The 14,090-nt window shown below is 54.9% G+C and overlaps 2 protein-coding genes across 2 annotated transcripts; one reads left to right on the plus strand and one right to left on the minus strand.

Moving 5' to 3' along the window:
• Positions 1-482: 482 nt before the first annotated feature.
• CSUI_009824 (uncharacterized protein) lies at positions 483-6,574 on the plus strand (the record flags this gene model as incomplete). Its single annotated transcript, XM_068069933.1, has 4 exons — positions 483-2,434; positions 3,271-3,323; positions 4,001-4,061; positions 4,542-6,574. The coding sequence occupies exon 4, from the start codon at positions 5,120-5,122 to the stop codon at positions 6,572-6,574; it is 1,455 nt and encodes a 484-aa protein (XP_067918090.1). The 5' UTR covers positions 483-2,434; positions 3,271-3,323; positions 4,001-4,061; positions 4,542-5,119.
• A 937-nt stretch (positions 6,575-7,511) lies between these two features.
• Positions 7,512-13,280, minus strand: CSUI_009825 (oligomerization domain protein). The gene is made up of 5 exons (XM_068069934.1): positions 10,112-13,280; positions 9,435-9,501; positions 9,154-9,257; positions 8,585-8,746; positions 7,512-8,063 (listed from the first exon to the last, which is right to left on the minus strand). Exons 1-5 carry the CDS (start codon positions 12,616-12,618, stop codon positions 7,787-7,789), a joined length of 3,117 nt encoding a protein of 1,038 aa, XP_067918091.1. The 5' UTR covers positions 12,619-13,280; the 3' UTR covers positions 7,512-7,786.
• Positions 13,281-14,090: the final 810 nt, after the last annotated feature.

Genomic DNA, 14,090 nt, shown 5'->3' on the forward strand with positions numbered 1-14,090 from the left:
GGTTGAGTTAGTTCACGCTCACGGGAGTAGTGGAGTTCTGCCGAGACGGAGAGACATCAGCATGACTTATATTCATCCGCAATTCTGTCGGTGGCCAGTAGCCTGCCACACCTTTGCCACGGCTCCTCGTATCCGCTAGTCAGCTCTTAATGGAAACTGCTGTCACGTGCTCCAGAGAAGCAAGAAAAAGCGCTTCCCGTCACCGGACTGCGCACCTGGAGCGCCGGCGTGCATGCCTGCGACAAATTCCTAGTTTATTCAACATAGTTGCTCTAGAGGCCAGATGATCAGGCCACGATACTGTGTGTATATCCCGGTTCGCTTCCACTAGGCGGGTGTGGTACGCGCATGAGCTCCACTGCTGAATGCGGTGCAGCCTGGTCCAGTGAGGTCGTGGGTTCCGGAGCCACCGGTCTTGCGCAAGGGACAAAAAGTAGCATCGACTGGCTATGGTGGCTAGCAATCGGCTTCAAACACGGTCACCACTACCAAGCAGTCGGGCTGCTGGGCCCCAACTGTCGAGAGCGAGAAACACATAAAAAGTTGACGGCACTCCGGCAAGTATGTTGGAGAGGGCATGAGGAAAAAAAGTAGTTTCACTCCCGCCGTGTTGGGGGCACCCGTCGTCCCTCTACATTATCAGAACGTTCCCGGAGTGGGAGGCGCCCGGGGATGCTTGTTGGGGCGTCTCTGTACCAGCCGGCACGTGCTTTGACACTTTCCCTGAAGGCTGGTTGGCTCTTCACCAGAAAAGAAGCGGTCGACTGATTGCTTCGCTGTTGGCAGGTCTTTTTTAGCCGCATGTTCCGTGCCCGCACTCGGCCTGCCGTCCAGCGACTGTGTCGTTTCTATCTCCCGCCCGCGTTGGAACATTCTTTAGTCGCCGCGCTTGTTCTCCCTAGGACTTCTGCGCGGAGACAGTGAGAGAAGTGAAATTTTTTTGGACGGTAAAGGCTGATACCGGTGCTGCCCGCCGTAACATTCTGCAGCAGCCCCTTTGCGGCGAAGATCAGTCCGTGGCCGGGTGATTGGCCGCCGCCGGCTGCTTCTTAGCCTTGCTTATTTCGGCCGGCAAGGAAAGGAATTGCGACCTTCAGCATTCGCTGTTGGCGTGGTTCGTGTCCGCTGGTGTTTCTGGGTTATTCGATCAGCGGCTACGGTAGACTGGCTTGAGAGGAGGAACCGCAAGGCTTTTATTCAATCGTTTCGTCTACCGTGCACGTATACTGGGGCTGTTGTACTCCAGTGTGAAATCTAGAGAGGGAGTTGCGTCGTTGCACATGAGAAGACTCGCCTGTGTTTCGCCGTTACATTGTCTCTTTTAGTTGCGCACATAGTTGTGGTGGGTATAAAGATTCGTCCGTTAGCGATTAGGGAATCTTTCGCGTCAGCACATTCTTCCTGGTTTTCTTTTTTTTCGCTCGGTAGTTAGAGGGGGGTCTCTTCGAGTTCAGCTGTCAAGATCCGTACGAAGCGTTTATCTCAGTCATCTTTCTCGGCTTGGTGACGGATTAGTCTCTCGGTTGAAAGTACGTCTTTTTAGTGCTTGCCGTGTTTCCTGGCATGCTTCTCGTTCCCATTTGCGTTCCTCTTTCGCAGTGTTGTCAATGACAAGAAGAGGCGCTTTCAGTGGAGATTCGTCGCCCGTTGTATGCATCTCGCGACAGGAGTGGTCCCTCGTGCTTTCACAATGATTAGGTTAGATAAGCAGCAGCAATCGGAGCACCACCTTCCACCCTCTGTGCAATCAGTCCCGTCTTCTCGTCCCGGTAGCCTGCAGTTTCGTGGAAACCCGCAAGGTGTGGCCCGACCTGTTCATTCCGGTCGAGGACTGTGTAGCAACTCTCAGTTGTCAGCGCACCTCCACTCCTCTTCCAGAAGAGCACCCTCCACCGGAGAGGCTTTATCTGTACCTCTTCGTAGGTCAAGTGTGTCGCGTGGTGCAGTAGCGCCTCTTCGTCCTCTCCCTTCTCTCCAGGGTTGCTGTTCGCCTTCTTTTGCGTTTACCCCAAGCCTCACCTCACAAACAAACGTCACACCAGCCATCGCTGTCGTCTCTCCGCCGCCAAGCTGTTTAGTACGGAAATCTTGCGGTGCCCGCTCGCCATCGAGACAATGCTTGGAATCGAACAGGGGCATTCCGGGAGCTGGTGGATCTTTGGGGGCAATGAAGGTAGACGAACCGTCTTTGGATGGTGTTAAGTCAGGAAGTGACGCCTACCCACCTGGTTTTGTCCCGACTTCCACCAAGGGTAGCTTGTTTGTGGGGTCTTTGAAGCACGCTCTTGATGAGACAGTGCTACGCAAGTTCAATGTTCGACTAGTAGTGACGGCTGCGTGGCCGTACGGTTCTTGGCCTCATCAACAGCGCTATCTGTACGAAAAACTGGGGATCGAGCATATCATTCATCCTCTTATAGACTCGCCAGCTCAGGTGAGGAAAAACTCTCGGTGCGACGTTAAGTAACGATGGCTTCTGTATGACGGACTGCGGATACATCGCTAAGTGAAACATGCATTCCAACGTCACCACGTGGGTTTGTTACCCGCTATCTCGCTGCCAGTGTTGGGTGAGGAAGCGAGCGGCGCGTAACGGCTCTGGGTCTTGAGCGTATTCATTGTTATTCAGCACAGGGTCAGCAGAAAAGGTACGAAGATGCGGAGGTTTCTTGGTTCGTGGAGGGTGGTGTTGGACGGAGCGGGGAGGCTGTGTCGCTTTCGCATGAGATACTTCTTCACTGCAAGGAGGGGGGGACGGGTGGACCAAAGGCTTCTTCCTCTTCAGTATGTAACTGTGTCGTCTTGCTCATAAAAGCGGCTCCATTTCGCCGTGTCCATTTCTTTCAGGGGTAGAGGGTTTTATGTAGGCGTTGGCTGGACCAAGTTTAGCAGGGGCGAACACGCCATTAATTCAAGCGGTCCGACCCAGGCTGTCCAAGAGTCGAGTGACCTGACCTAGTCATGCAGTCACCGTGTGGGCTCCACCTTTTCCGGTGCACTTGCGTTCCTACATACTCAAGAGATTGCATGTCGTGCACAGTAGTGTGGACCTTAAAATGTTGCTTTGTGTGGTGTGCTCACCGCTTCTGTCCCGGTTGCGAACTTCCCTGCTGCCGTCCGATCGTGATACATCCCTGGACGTACAGCGGCGGGCAGTGGATGTTAGACATGTTAAACGTTTCACTGAATTTCCCTGTTGAGTACCGCGGCATTCTGGTACTCGCCAACTGTTGGGTGTCTCTTCTGTTTGCCTTTTTTGTGCCTGCACAGACTCTTCACTTCACCCAGCTGTCCCTGCCTCGCATTCACAGCCATTTACTCAAGTAAGTCGGCCGATGCTGGGCCGTGTATCGTGGTAGGGAAGTTGCAGACAGCGTGTGTTCCGTTGAGCCACCCGTGTTAGCAGGTTTCGCTGCGCTTCTGGAGGGCTGTGTGGTATGCGTCTGGGTGCGAGCTTGTTTCAGAAGCATATCTGCTTGTATGGCGTTTTCCGCGTTTTTGGACTGAAAGATTCCCAAGGCACGCTTGCAGTGCGTAGCACGAGTGCATGAATAGTAGGGCTCCGAAAGTTTGGAGCAGTCAGCGAAACATGGTTTAGGACGTTTTTTTTGGCTACATCGTTTTCCCAACCGCCGTCGACGTCCTGGTTTCCAGTGTGCTGAGCAGCGAGTGAAGCGTGACTTGTCGGTAAAACGGGATCCCCGGAGGGTCACGCCTGCCGGGTACTGTAGCGTGACCGTCTCTCTGTTAGACATGGGTTCTACGGAGTCGTGGGCTGAGCAGAAGCTGTTCCGCTTGAAGCAGCACGTGGCCAGACGCTAACAGTGTCTGGTTGCGTCCGTCCATCCCAGCTCTCGTTCCGTAGATGCGGCAATGTGCCGTTGAGCTGCGTTTTCTTCTTATTCGGGCACGTCAAGATGCTGAGAAGCTGCATTCAGAAATGTTGAGTGTTTTGACGGTGCGGTGTCTCTGGTCACGCGCATGTCAATTTCCTTTTCAGGGGCGGTACAGTGCTCATTCACTGCGAGAAGGGCATTTCTCGATCTGTGTCTCTGTGCGCGGTAAGCTGGATTGCCATTCTGTTCTCTCGTGGTAGGATGCGCTCCCTTGGGGGCGAATCCTGTCAGCTCTGTCCGCACTGTGGTTGGAAACTCTTACAGTCCTAGGCTCTTATAGATCGCTAGAAGGATTTCGCTTACATCCCCTTTCACACACAGGGAAAGGGAAGGAAGACGTGGCTTGGGTGTTTGCGGCACAGGTTCGTTGTTGGCATTGCACGCAGAGCATCACTACTGACGACAATACGAAATCGAGCAGAGAAAGAAGCGCGGAAGTTGTTAAAGCTACAATTGCGGAATGTGCTTGATTCCAGCTCGTGGTAACCGGCAACTGACGGCCGTCATTCTCTGTTTTTCTCGCGTTTACTTCAGTTGGTGCTTTCTTCTCTTAGCTAGACTTCTGCAGAGAGTTCAGAACTGGTGATAGAATTCCTAGCGATGCTCCTTTTCTCTCTCGTGTAGGGGTACTTAATCGTGTTTCAGGGGCACTCGGCGGATTCTGCGGTTGAGGCGATTCGAAGGTATCGGCCAATTGCTCGGCCCAATCAAGGGTTCCTGCTCCAACTCCGGCTTCTGGAAGACTCACGACACGCTATTGCTGCGGCGCTCCAGATACCAGCGTGCTCCATGACTGAGGGCGGTCGGTATGCCCCCCGTCCTGGTACTGGCAGTCTCCTTAGTGGCAGGCTGTCGTAGTGTCTGCTGGCAGATTGACTCGGCAGTTTGCGTGTGAGCGGTCTCAGCGGCTTCGTCGAACGTATCAAGGTAGCGTACCGCGTCAAGGGGTCGACCGAAAACACTGACTTGGCAGTGCTCTTTGGCCAGAGCAGTTCATTCGGGCTTACACAGGAAACAAGTCAAGTGCGGTTGGTTTTCGGCGACACCTGCGCTCACTACTCCGTCGGTACGCGAGCCTGTTATTTTTGTCGCTTCGTAACGAGGAGGAGGGGGGGAAATTCGTCGAGGGAGGGCACAGAGGTGCAACACCACTACTCAGGAAGAATAAACTAGTTGCCGGTGTGGACAACGCGCTTCGAGCAGGGGGATTGAGGCGCTGTGAGATGGAACTGCAGCAAGGACGACGTGTCAGCGAAGCCAGGGGGACAGTCGAGCGAAACGATGTCCTGCCTTGTGACCGAGTCGTCCCCGACGATTTTCGGCGGTTGAGAGGACTACAGGGTCCTAGTGGTCGCTGCGATTTGAATACGCCAGCCGATAGTTGCAGCAGCCAGAACAGGTGCTGCGAGCGGAAGTGCGGTGGCACAGACAGTAGCGGTGGCAGTGAGATTTGCCAGTCTGGATTACATTCTGTTAATATGGAGAAAAACCCCTCCCAGGTAACAGCCGCACTGCAGCCCAAGCGAGGGATTTTGGTTGTACCTGGAGATGGGGGCAGGCGAGGAGATCCTGATCCTGGTTCAAGTGATGTACAAGGAACCAGGCGTTCCGTCGCTTTCAAATTACATTCTCTTTCGAAGAGAAGCGTGTCATGTGACAGTCGGGTGTCGGCGAAAGCCCCGTCCGATCTTTGTTGGCGGAATGAAGTGAAGGGCATCTCGTACAGAAGTAGGAGGAGGCCGCACGACATTTACAGTGGATCAGGCCAGCACACCTCACCTGTTTACAACTGCGAGAAGTCTAGCTGCCACCGGGGTGCCGCTTATGGTTTTGCAGGGGAGCACAAGTCTCGGCAGAGGGGCAGAGCAGGATGCCGTCACCGGGCGAGTTCGGCAAAGAGGAGCGGGTATGAGGATTTTTGCGAAAGGGGGCGCGGTCACGCGGATGAGCGCAGTCGACATAGAGCGCACAGCACGGGTCCGTGCTCCGGTCGCGGCAGGTATGCAGCGGATCACCGTTCCAGGAGGCAGGTTCAGTCGGCGGATATGTGGGGGTTCGGAGTCCCTCCGGGATTTCCGTCCCATGCGGCGGGACAGGAGCGACGTAGAACGCCAGCCGAGGAAGTAGAGGAGTTCCGTGGTAATTTCCGGAAGAATGGGTTTTATGGACGCTCTGCGTCCGAGCAGATGCATAGGAGGCGACAACACGGCGGCTGCTGGTCAGATGATCGTCCGACGCCGCCGGCCCCCCCTCCGAGACGGTTCGGGGGGAACTACCCGGCGGTCAAGATCAACGCATCCCCCGGAGGGGTAAAGGTTTCTGACAAGGACAAGAAAGGAGTTTTTCGTGGGTTAGCGTGGCGCAGGCAATTTGACGACGAGACACGTGACGCTGGGGATCCGTCTGGAACTCCAGGCGTGCTGTTTTTCAAGATGGTGAAAGGTGTGCCTCGGCTGCCAAAAGCGAGTTACCGGGAAGTAAATGTAGCGTCTATTCGTTCTGTGTTTGGACAAAACAAACGCGCGTCAGCAGGCTCGGTCCGCCGACCGGGTGCATCAGAAGACAGGACAGACAAGGCGGACACTCCTTATAGTAGCGTGTGCAGCACCGCAGTTGGGGAGGGGGACACCTCGGGAGTCTCCACGGAGAAAATGGACGAGGAGGCTGCGTGCGCCTGAGTGGACCATGACGTATGATTCTCGGGTCGTTATCAGGTACTCATGCGGGGAAGAGGGAGGGCGGGGGATTGCTGTACGTCTGTTTCGCGGCTCTTTCCGTTCGTATCCCGCGGTAGGCCGGTGGCTACAGTGGGGCGGGAGGAGACAGGCACATTCTGTACTAAAAGCGTGGGTCGTTCGTGGTGTAGAGTTCTAGCAAAGTGACGTCGTGCACATCCGGCGGTGACCGGAGCCAACTTTCCACATTGGCTTCTGGGGGCAGCACTCCAGCTGAGCCCTGGCGGTGCAGCGCAACGGTTCATCAACTGAAGAAACAAGCGGCAGGGTCGTTTTTTTGTTGTCAGCGCCTTCTGCATGCCTTTTCGTTTCACTTAGGCGACATAACGAGCTGTCATAGAGCACCTCGAAAGGAATGGTGTCGCGTTTTCATCTCGTACAGCGTGAGCAAGAGAAGCTTGTGTCAGACACCAACTGATGTCGGCGCAGTGAGGAAATACAGAGATACGCCGGACGTGTCAGACATGAAGAAAGACGCAGACCCCCGACATGATGGTAGAGGTCGCCAGTCTCATGTGCTGTGCAGAGGCGGGCTCGAAAAGGAGTGCGGCACAGTAGAAGAGGTTAATGCACGAAAAGTGGTTGTGGTATTGCGGCCGGTAGTTTACCTTGTTCACCGTGTCCACGTGTTTGAATAGTCGTTTAGTGCGCTCTGGCCCGTTTGCCTGAGCACCCGTGGGGTGTGACCCGCGGGTCAAAAGTCTCGTGTACTTGTACGCTAGCCGTTTCGGTGTACGCCTGGAGTACGAACCATGCGATGAGCGTAAATGCGGTGTCGCTGCAGCTGCGGACGGGCGTAGTTTCACCAGTGACGGGAATCGAGGGCTATACGCGGTCAGTCACAGCTGGCCGGCCGTATTTGCTACAGCCAGCCCCTCTTCGGGCCCGATGCTGCCATTGAAATCTCCGGTCCGGGGGCACTGTATTTATGTACAGCATTGTCAGTCAATACGTCAATATGGTTCTTCCAGCTGTGTAAGCCGCAGCCGCGTAGGTGTCGAACAACCAACAAGTCTTTTGGACCCCCTTCGGACGTCGCCAGGACCGTGTGGCATCTCTTAAGATGTCGTGCTGTGTAGACTGTAAAGTTTTCACTCTGCCGCCCGCTTGCTGTACTGTAGACGAAAGTGAGAGTGTACGCTCGAAGCCCGAGTATTAACAGGAGTCCGAGCTGCCGCGTGGGTCACTCTCCGGCTTCCTTGGCACAGCCTTTTCTTCGGATGCATTACTCAGCATGTAATGCACTGTGGCTTCGGGGTAGTCTTCAGCGTCCATCAGGCCGGCTTCCGCCGCAGCGTGTCGCGCGGCGGCACACGCAGCAAAAGCGGCATTTGTAATGTACGGCGGAGGCTGAGAAGGAACGTAGTCGAAATAGCCAGGGAAGGAGTCCGGGGAGAAGTGCTCGTGGGGTACCAGCCACAGATCTTCTAGCCTGGACGGGGACGGCAGGACAAGCTTACAGAAATAGATGAGGGGGAACTGCCGCTTGGCAAGGGGCCGTCTCCTCTCTCCACCTGAGCTGCTAGAGTTTGGGCATGCGTGGGCTTGTGATCAGACCCGCAAGATCAGAAATCTTTGGAAAATAACAACCTTCAACTTCACAACGGATAGCGGGAGGCGCGTGAGATCCAAGCAGCTTCTAACCCAGAGAAGGGTTCCGCACCCCCCCGGTCATGACACTACTGGAAGTTCGTACATCGCTGCTAGCCCGCGGACTCTCCACAGAGGCCAGCCCCGGTAAACTGGAAAAACTACAGAATGTTTCAGAATGTGTACGCTATACAAAAACTACAGGATGCTTCAGAATGTGTACGCTATACGAAAAAAGCTGATATTCTCCTTCCCTGACAGTGTAACGTTCTGCGCAACCGTTGTGCTTGCTGCAGGTTAGCCCATTCCACCTGAGCAAGACGGCTGTTTACCCTGAAATGAATGATTAGCGGAGCAGCTCACCTATACACACTGCGTACAGCACGTGTCATCAGATGGACGTGCACGTAAGCACACCGAGCAACCACCCAGTCGTCGCCTCTGTTACTGTGACAGTATGCTGCCCGGGACAGGTAAGGCACGGCAAGCTGCGCCATGAGACGACTGAGAAGCCGGCCAACGCGCCTGAAACCAAAACAAAAACAGGTGTGTGAAAGCCGACGTCACACGTAGTCCAGAGAACTGCCCCAGCACGAAAACCTCAAAATTGCTCCGAAGTAACCTGCACGGTAAGAAGGTAAGAGCGGTGCTGTTTCACAAAAGCGGAAAGCGAGCAAAGGATATCCGGTCGCTGTTATGCACCCGTCGAGCAGCATGGAGACAGGTAACTCCGGTGATAGTCAGAAAAGTCTTCTCGCATCCCCTCGACAGTACACTGCTATCAGGGGAGGAAACACGTTTGCAAGGAAGTGGAGCAGTCGCCCGTCATGCCACCCACGATAACTGCAAGGTGAAGGCTTTTTCGCTTCCATGACGCAGGTACACACACACACAATCGCGCGCTCGGGACAGGCAAGTGTCCGATTCATTACCTGCAGTGCTGCGGAGTCCGTCCTGTAGCAATAATTGCATAGCGTGCCACGTCTCTACGCCCGCATGCATCGAGGTCCACAACGCGAATATCTTCCAGATGCTCCTGCATTGACAGAAAGAGACAGCACATCATCCTTGGCTGTACGGGAAGAAGGAGCTGGAAGCCCTTACTTCCCCTTCGACTTGCACACGGCAGCGCTTGTGTCCGCGCCTGGCCTGAAAAGTCGCAGTCGTTCGTAACAACGCTTCTACTTGTCGTATCGAAATCAGTTTAGCCTACCTGCTGAAGAACAGAGACGAACTGTTCAAGCGTTGGCATCGTGCCGCTCTCCAGCTCGATAGTCTTTCTGTGACGGAGCCAAAGCAGACAAAGCGGGAGAGGGAATGACCTGAAGTGGTGACTTGTGAAAAGTGGCAAACCCCTCCCCTCAGCTTCGCCTTCGTAGCGGTGGCACTGTAGAAGAAGTATCTACGAGCTAAGCCACTTGAGCAGCGTGCTGTTCTCAGGTTGTGCCTTTGCCCTACAGTTGTGTGTCATAACCTTGAAACCTGATATACGCATAGGAATGAAGATAAGCATAACACTATATAGGAGTACACAGAACCCAATCCTTAGAATTGTGAAGCACCTGTCACAAGTAAGAAGTATCTCCAAACAACAGCCTTATCGGCGGATACACATACCGTACATCCATAGCATGCATCCTCATTTACGTGTATATAGGGTTTAGGGGCTAGGGCTAGGCACTTGGAGATCTACGCATAGCATCCCAATAATTGCGTTTGGATGTAGCATGATGTAAAGAACAAGGACGCGTACATATATTAGCGCATTCGCTGTCTAGTCGTATATGCTGCCAATGCTTCGTCTGCACCGGTGCACGCACGCTCGCTCATCTGTTGGAGCTCACTCGACTAGTCCCTCACTTCCACACAGCGGAGCTCAGAACTGCTTACGGCTCCGGAGTCTCCTGGTCTCCATCATGGAATGATTTCTCCTGCTGCTGCCACGGGACCCCCCAGACATGACCCTTGGGAGGCCTGACAACTGGCTCCCGGTAGAATGCCCATTCGTCATCAATAGCTTCTGTTTCGTCGTCGAACACGGATTCGCCGTCTGCTAGTCCTTCCTGGTGTTTCGCAAGTCGTTGTTGTTTCTCGTAGTAATACGCTTGTGCCCTTTTCAAAAGAAGATCACGGTTGTCACGATAAAAGCGCTGCGCCGGAGTAAGGTTTTCTTCGTCTGGCTGAGGAGGCGACGAAGATTCCGCGCTGCTCCCCCGTTCCAGTCCCCTATCCGTCGCGTCGTCGACCGGCGCAGCAGGCTCACTGCGCGGAGCGTTCAGATGCCCGAACAGCCCCGGTGATCGGTTCGACATGCCCAGGACTTTCGCAGCATAGGCCTTATCCTCCATGTACTCCGGACGAGGAGTTGGTTCGCTATTTGCAATCCACTCTTCAGCCCCTTGCAGTAGGCTCGACATCTCGCTAGGCACCTTCACCGCGGAAAGGCTCTCTTGCTCGTGGACGCAGGAAGCAGTGGCAACGGACGTTGCCACGCTATGGGCGCCTTTCTGTTCCTGTCTTTGACACGAGCGTGTCTTGACCGCCTCAGGCTTCTGCACGGGTGGGGTTTCCGGGTCTGCCGTATTGTATTCGAGATGGTGGTGTCGTCGCACGTGTTCTGACTCTGGCCACAGAACATCCGCCATTTGCGGTGGCACTTCCGGTTCTGCGGCTAGCTCAGAGAAATCCTCTCGCGATGACTTTTTGATGTCGATCTCAGCGTTGCTCTGTCGCTTCTTCTGCATTGCAGGCGCTGCTTCATAGGAGCTGAGAAAGGTGTTCAAGCTACTGCAGTCTGTTGTTTCGCCAGCCTGCGGCTCGGTGGCAGGCTCACTGACCTCTTCGCTGTCTTCTGTACTCTTCGAATAAACTGGTTGTTCCAGTTCTTCGCAAGACCGAGTATGAGGCCCTGTCTCCGTTACGGTTCTGCACGGGGACCTCGGACATTCTGGAGACGCGCGTGAACATCCGCCTGGCGGAACTCCGCACTCTTCTCTGCTTGTTGGAGAAGGATACTCCGATAGTTCCTTCGCGCTGAATGAGTCCTTGCCTCCAGTTCCTCCTTCCTCAGGAACTACATCACGCACATGTTGTGGAAGGAAGTGTCTGACAGCGGCTTTGACTTCCTCATCTAACTCTGCTCGGGACTTCTTCAAGTCAATACGAATTCTCCGATATCCGCCCACCGCTTCAGCAACTGAAAGGGGACGGGAGGGAGGCATTATAAGCGTGGCCTCGTCAGCAACTTCCACTTCGCCTTCGAAGACAGAATCCTCTTCCTGTTCTGCTCGTTCCGAGCAACACCCTGACGCGCCCCCGAGGGCGGGCTCCTTGTTTTCTAGGAAACTCTCTTGAGACCAATCCTCACACCGTGGCAGAGAAAGAGAGTCCAAGGTTACAGTTGTTTTCGACTCGTCTTTATCTAGATGCCCAAAAAGGAGTGTGGATTCCACAACGTCCAACTCGTGAGCCTTTTTCAAGTCTTGCACTGCTTGTAGCCGATGATGTTGAAGACTGGCGTCATCAGCCGCCTCTTCTTCCAACACACACACGTGGGCACGGTAACGCCCCTGCTCCGTCTGTCGACAGCTGACCCCACCCCAGACCTGCCCCGGCGCGTCGACACTAGGCGAGGAATCGCTATGTAACGGAGAGGAGTCTGGCAAGCGGCAGGACGAATCTGAAGAAGACGCTTGCAGAACGCGTTCAAGCCGTCTAAAAGACGATGAAGGATCCGCCCATGGTGCCGGGTTCTCTTCCCTTCTTGGCCTCGCATCTTGCTTCGCTGTCTCGCCGGTGTCAACGCTTTGTCCCGACGGCGGCTCTTTCCCTGAACTGAAGTTCCGTAACGGGCGGTAGAGTTGCACGGGGGACGAGAAAACGCAATCTGACATCGGAGAAGAGGAAACAGACAACACGAAGGCTGCGCCCCCCCTGAAACCCGGGACGTGCCCTCTCCATCTATCGGTTCTGCCGGGCCTCTCTACCGACCCCGGAGAACTTCTCTTGTACACGAAGGATGACCTGGCACACGGAAAGCTGCCGGAGAAGGTTCCCTGCAGTCCAAGGAACGAGATACAATCAGAAGAGCCGGACAAGCCAGAGGCGGACCATGGCGGCACCATGCGGCACCCCCGACGCGACAAAGAGTGAAGAGACGTCCACGACGATGAAGCAGAGGACACAGCGGGCAATGCTGTTGCAGGAACCTTCGTCGCCATCTCGTCCGACCTATGGTGCAACTGAAGGAGACGTTCTGTCGCACAGGGGCGCCGTAAATGTGTCTGGGACGGAAGGCGCGGGCAGGCTCCGCAGGTGTTGGTGAATGCCCGGTCTCTGTCCGCAACTGCCGCTAAGGTGGAGGGTCGAGAAACTGCAGTTGGACTCCTCATGCTCATTGCACTGCAGCACAGAAGCGTTCCGGGGAAACTTCAGTGCCACAACCACTGGGTAAATAGGAGCACGGATACAAGGTTTATAATTCTTGCTGTCTGGTACTCGCTTAGATAGAGCTTGGGTAAGCTACACAATGGCAGAGATGACGAGTGTGTACTGAGGACGAAGTCGAAACCAAAGAGCGCCGGGCGGCCCAAACGTGGCGAGGCGCGTAGCGGCATAGGCGAGGAACAAACAAAAACGACAACAGCCTCCCGGAAAAACGGGAAGAAGGGCAGGGCATCAAGACACCAACCCTTACTTGAAAGGAGACGTTCGGCGCACGCGAGCAGAATCTGAGACTCCTCCGATGTCGGACTTGCAGGACACTGCCAGTGCTCCATCGTCGACTTCTGGTTGTCTTGTCTGGCTACACGCGATACCAAACCAAGTACAAGTCCCTCGCCACTAAATTGGCAATGGTTGCCTGTCTAGGAGTAGAGAACATGGTCATTGGGCAGTCGGGTGACAACTCTATCAGTCTGTCGGTTCCCGAGACTTCCCAGTGATGCGGTGGCCGGCTGTTCATTCATGCAAGGGCTAGCAGTGCAGCTCGTTAGCGACACATTGAAGACTTCCATGAATCTAAAGAAACACAGTTCTCCCGTCTACGCCTGGAGAGAAGGATCGACTTTGTCGAGTCACTCACCCACTGGTTCGCGGTCGATCGTGTAGCTACGTGCATGACTCCGAGTCTGCATGCAATCGACAGCTACGGCCTGAACGCGGCACCGCTCCCCATTACATGCTTGCCTAACAGAAACTGTGTGTACTGATTCGGCTGTCGTAGTGATGGACCGTGTGCATTCGCTCGTCTTCCCTGCAGAGCATGTTCACGCCGCAGGACTCCGGCTTAGAAGAAGAACTGTAGGACCCACCGTGAGGGTCGGTGCGCCAGTGCCTCCCCCCTCTCCATGAGACAACTAACGGGAACCGCATCCCGGGAAAGACGGGACAGACAGCGCCGAACGATCTCGCAGCCCGGAGCCTCGGAAAGAATCCAGCCGGGTACGCATATTTCGCGTCGTTTCGCCAAGAGCCGTGGATTTCCAAGGTCTCCCAGTTGCCAGAAGAGATCTCGCTAGAGCGGTGTCAAGGGCCGGGTTTGCCGCCGACAGACACCTGCGATGTAGCACAGTGCCTTCTGCGTTGTGACTCGGCCCACGCGCCGAACCCAGAAAAGAAATGGCCAAACATTGCTGCGGTGTGCCTGTACACTTGCAACGGCCCCACTCCAGGGAGCCCTGCTGCGGCTTTTTGACCATTCCTTGCCGACCGTGATACTTTAGGGAGTGTTCCGCAAAGCAATACAGAACCGAGGAGGCTGCGCGCGAGCGTTGGGAATTAGTAAGTGAACACCTACCGCGAGCTTTGCTACGCGGTCCGCTAGAAGTTACTCCAGGAAAAGTATATGACGTGCCCTTTAAGGACGAGG

This window comes from Cystoisospora suis, assembly GCF_002600585.1.
Source record: "Cystoisospora suis strain Wien I chromosome Unknown contig_6125, whole genome shotgun sequence".
In the NCBI taxonomy this organism is placed as follows: domain Eukaryota; phylum Apicomplexa; class Conoidasida; order Eucoccidiorida; family Sarcocystidae; genus Cystoisospora; species Cystoisospora suis.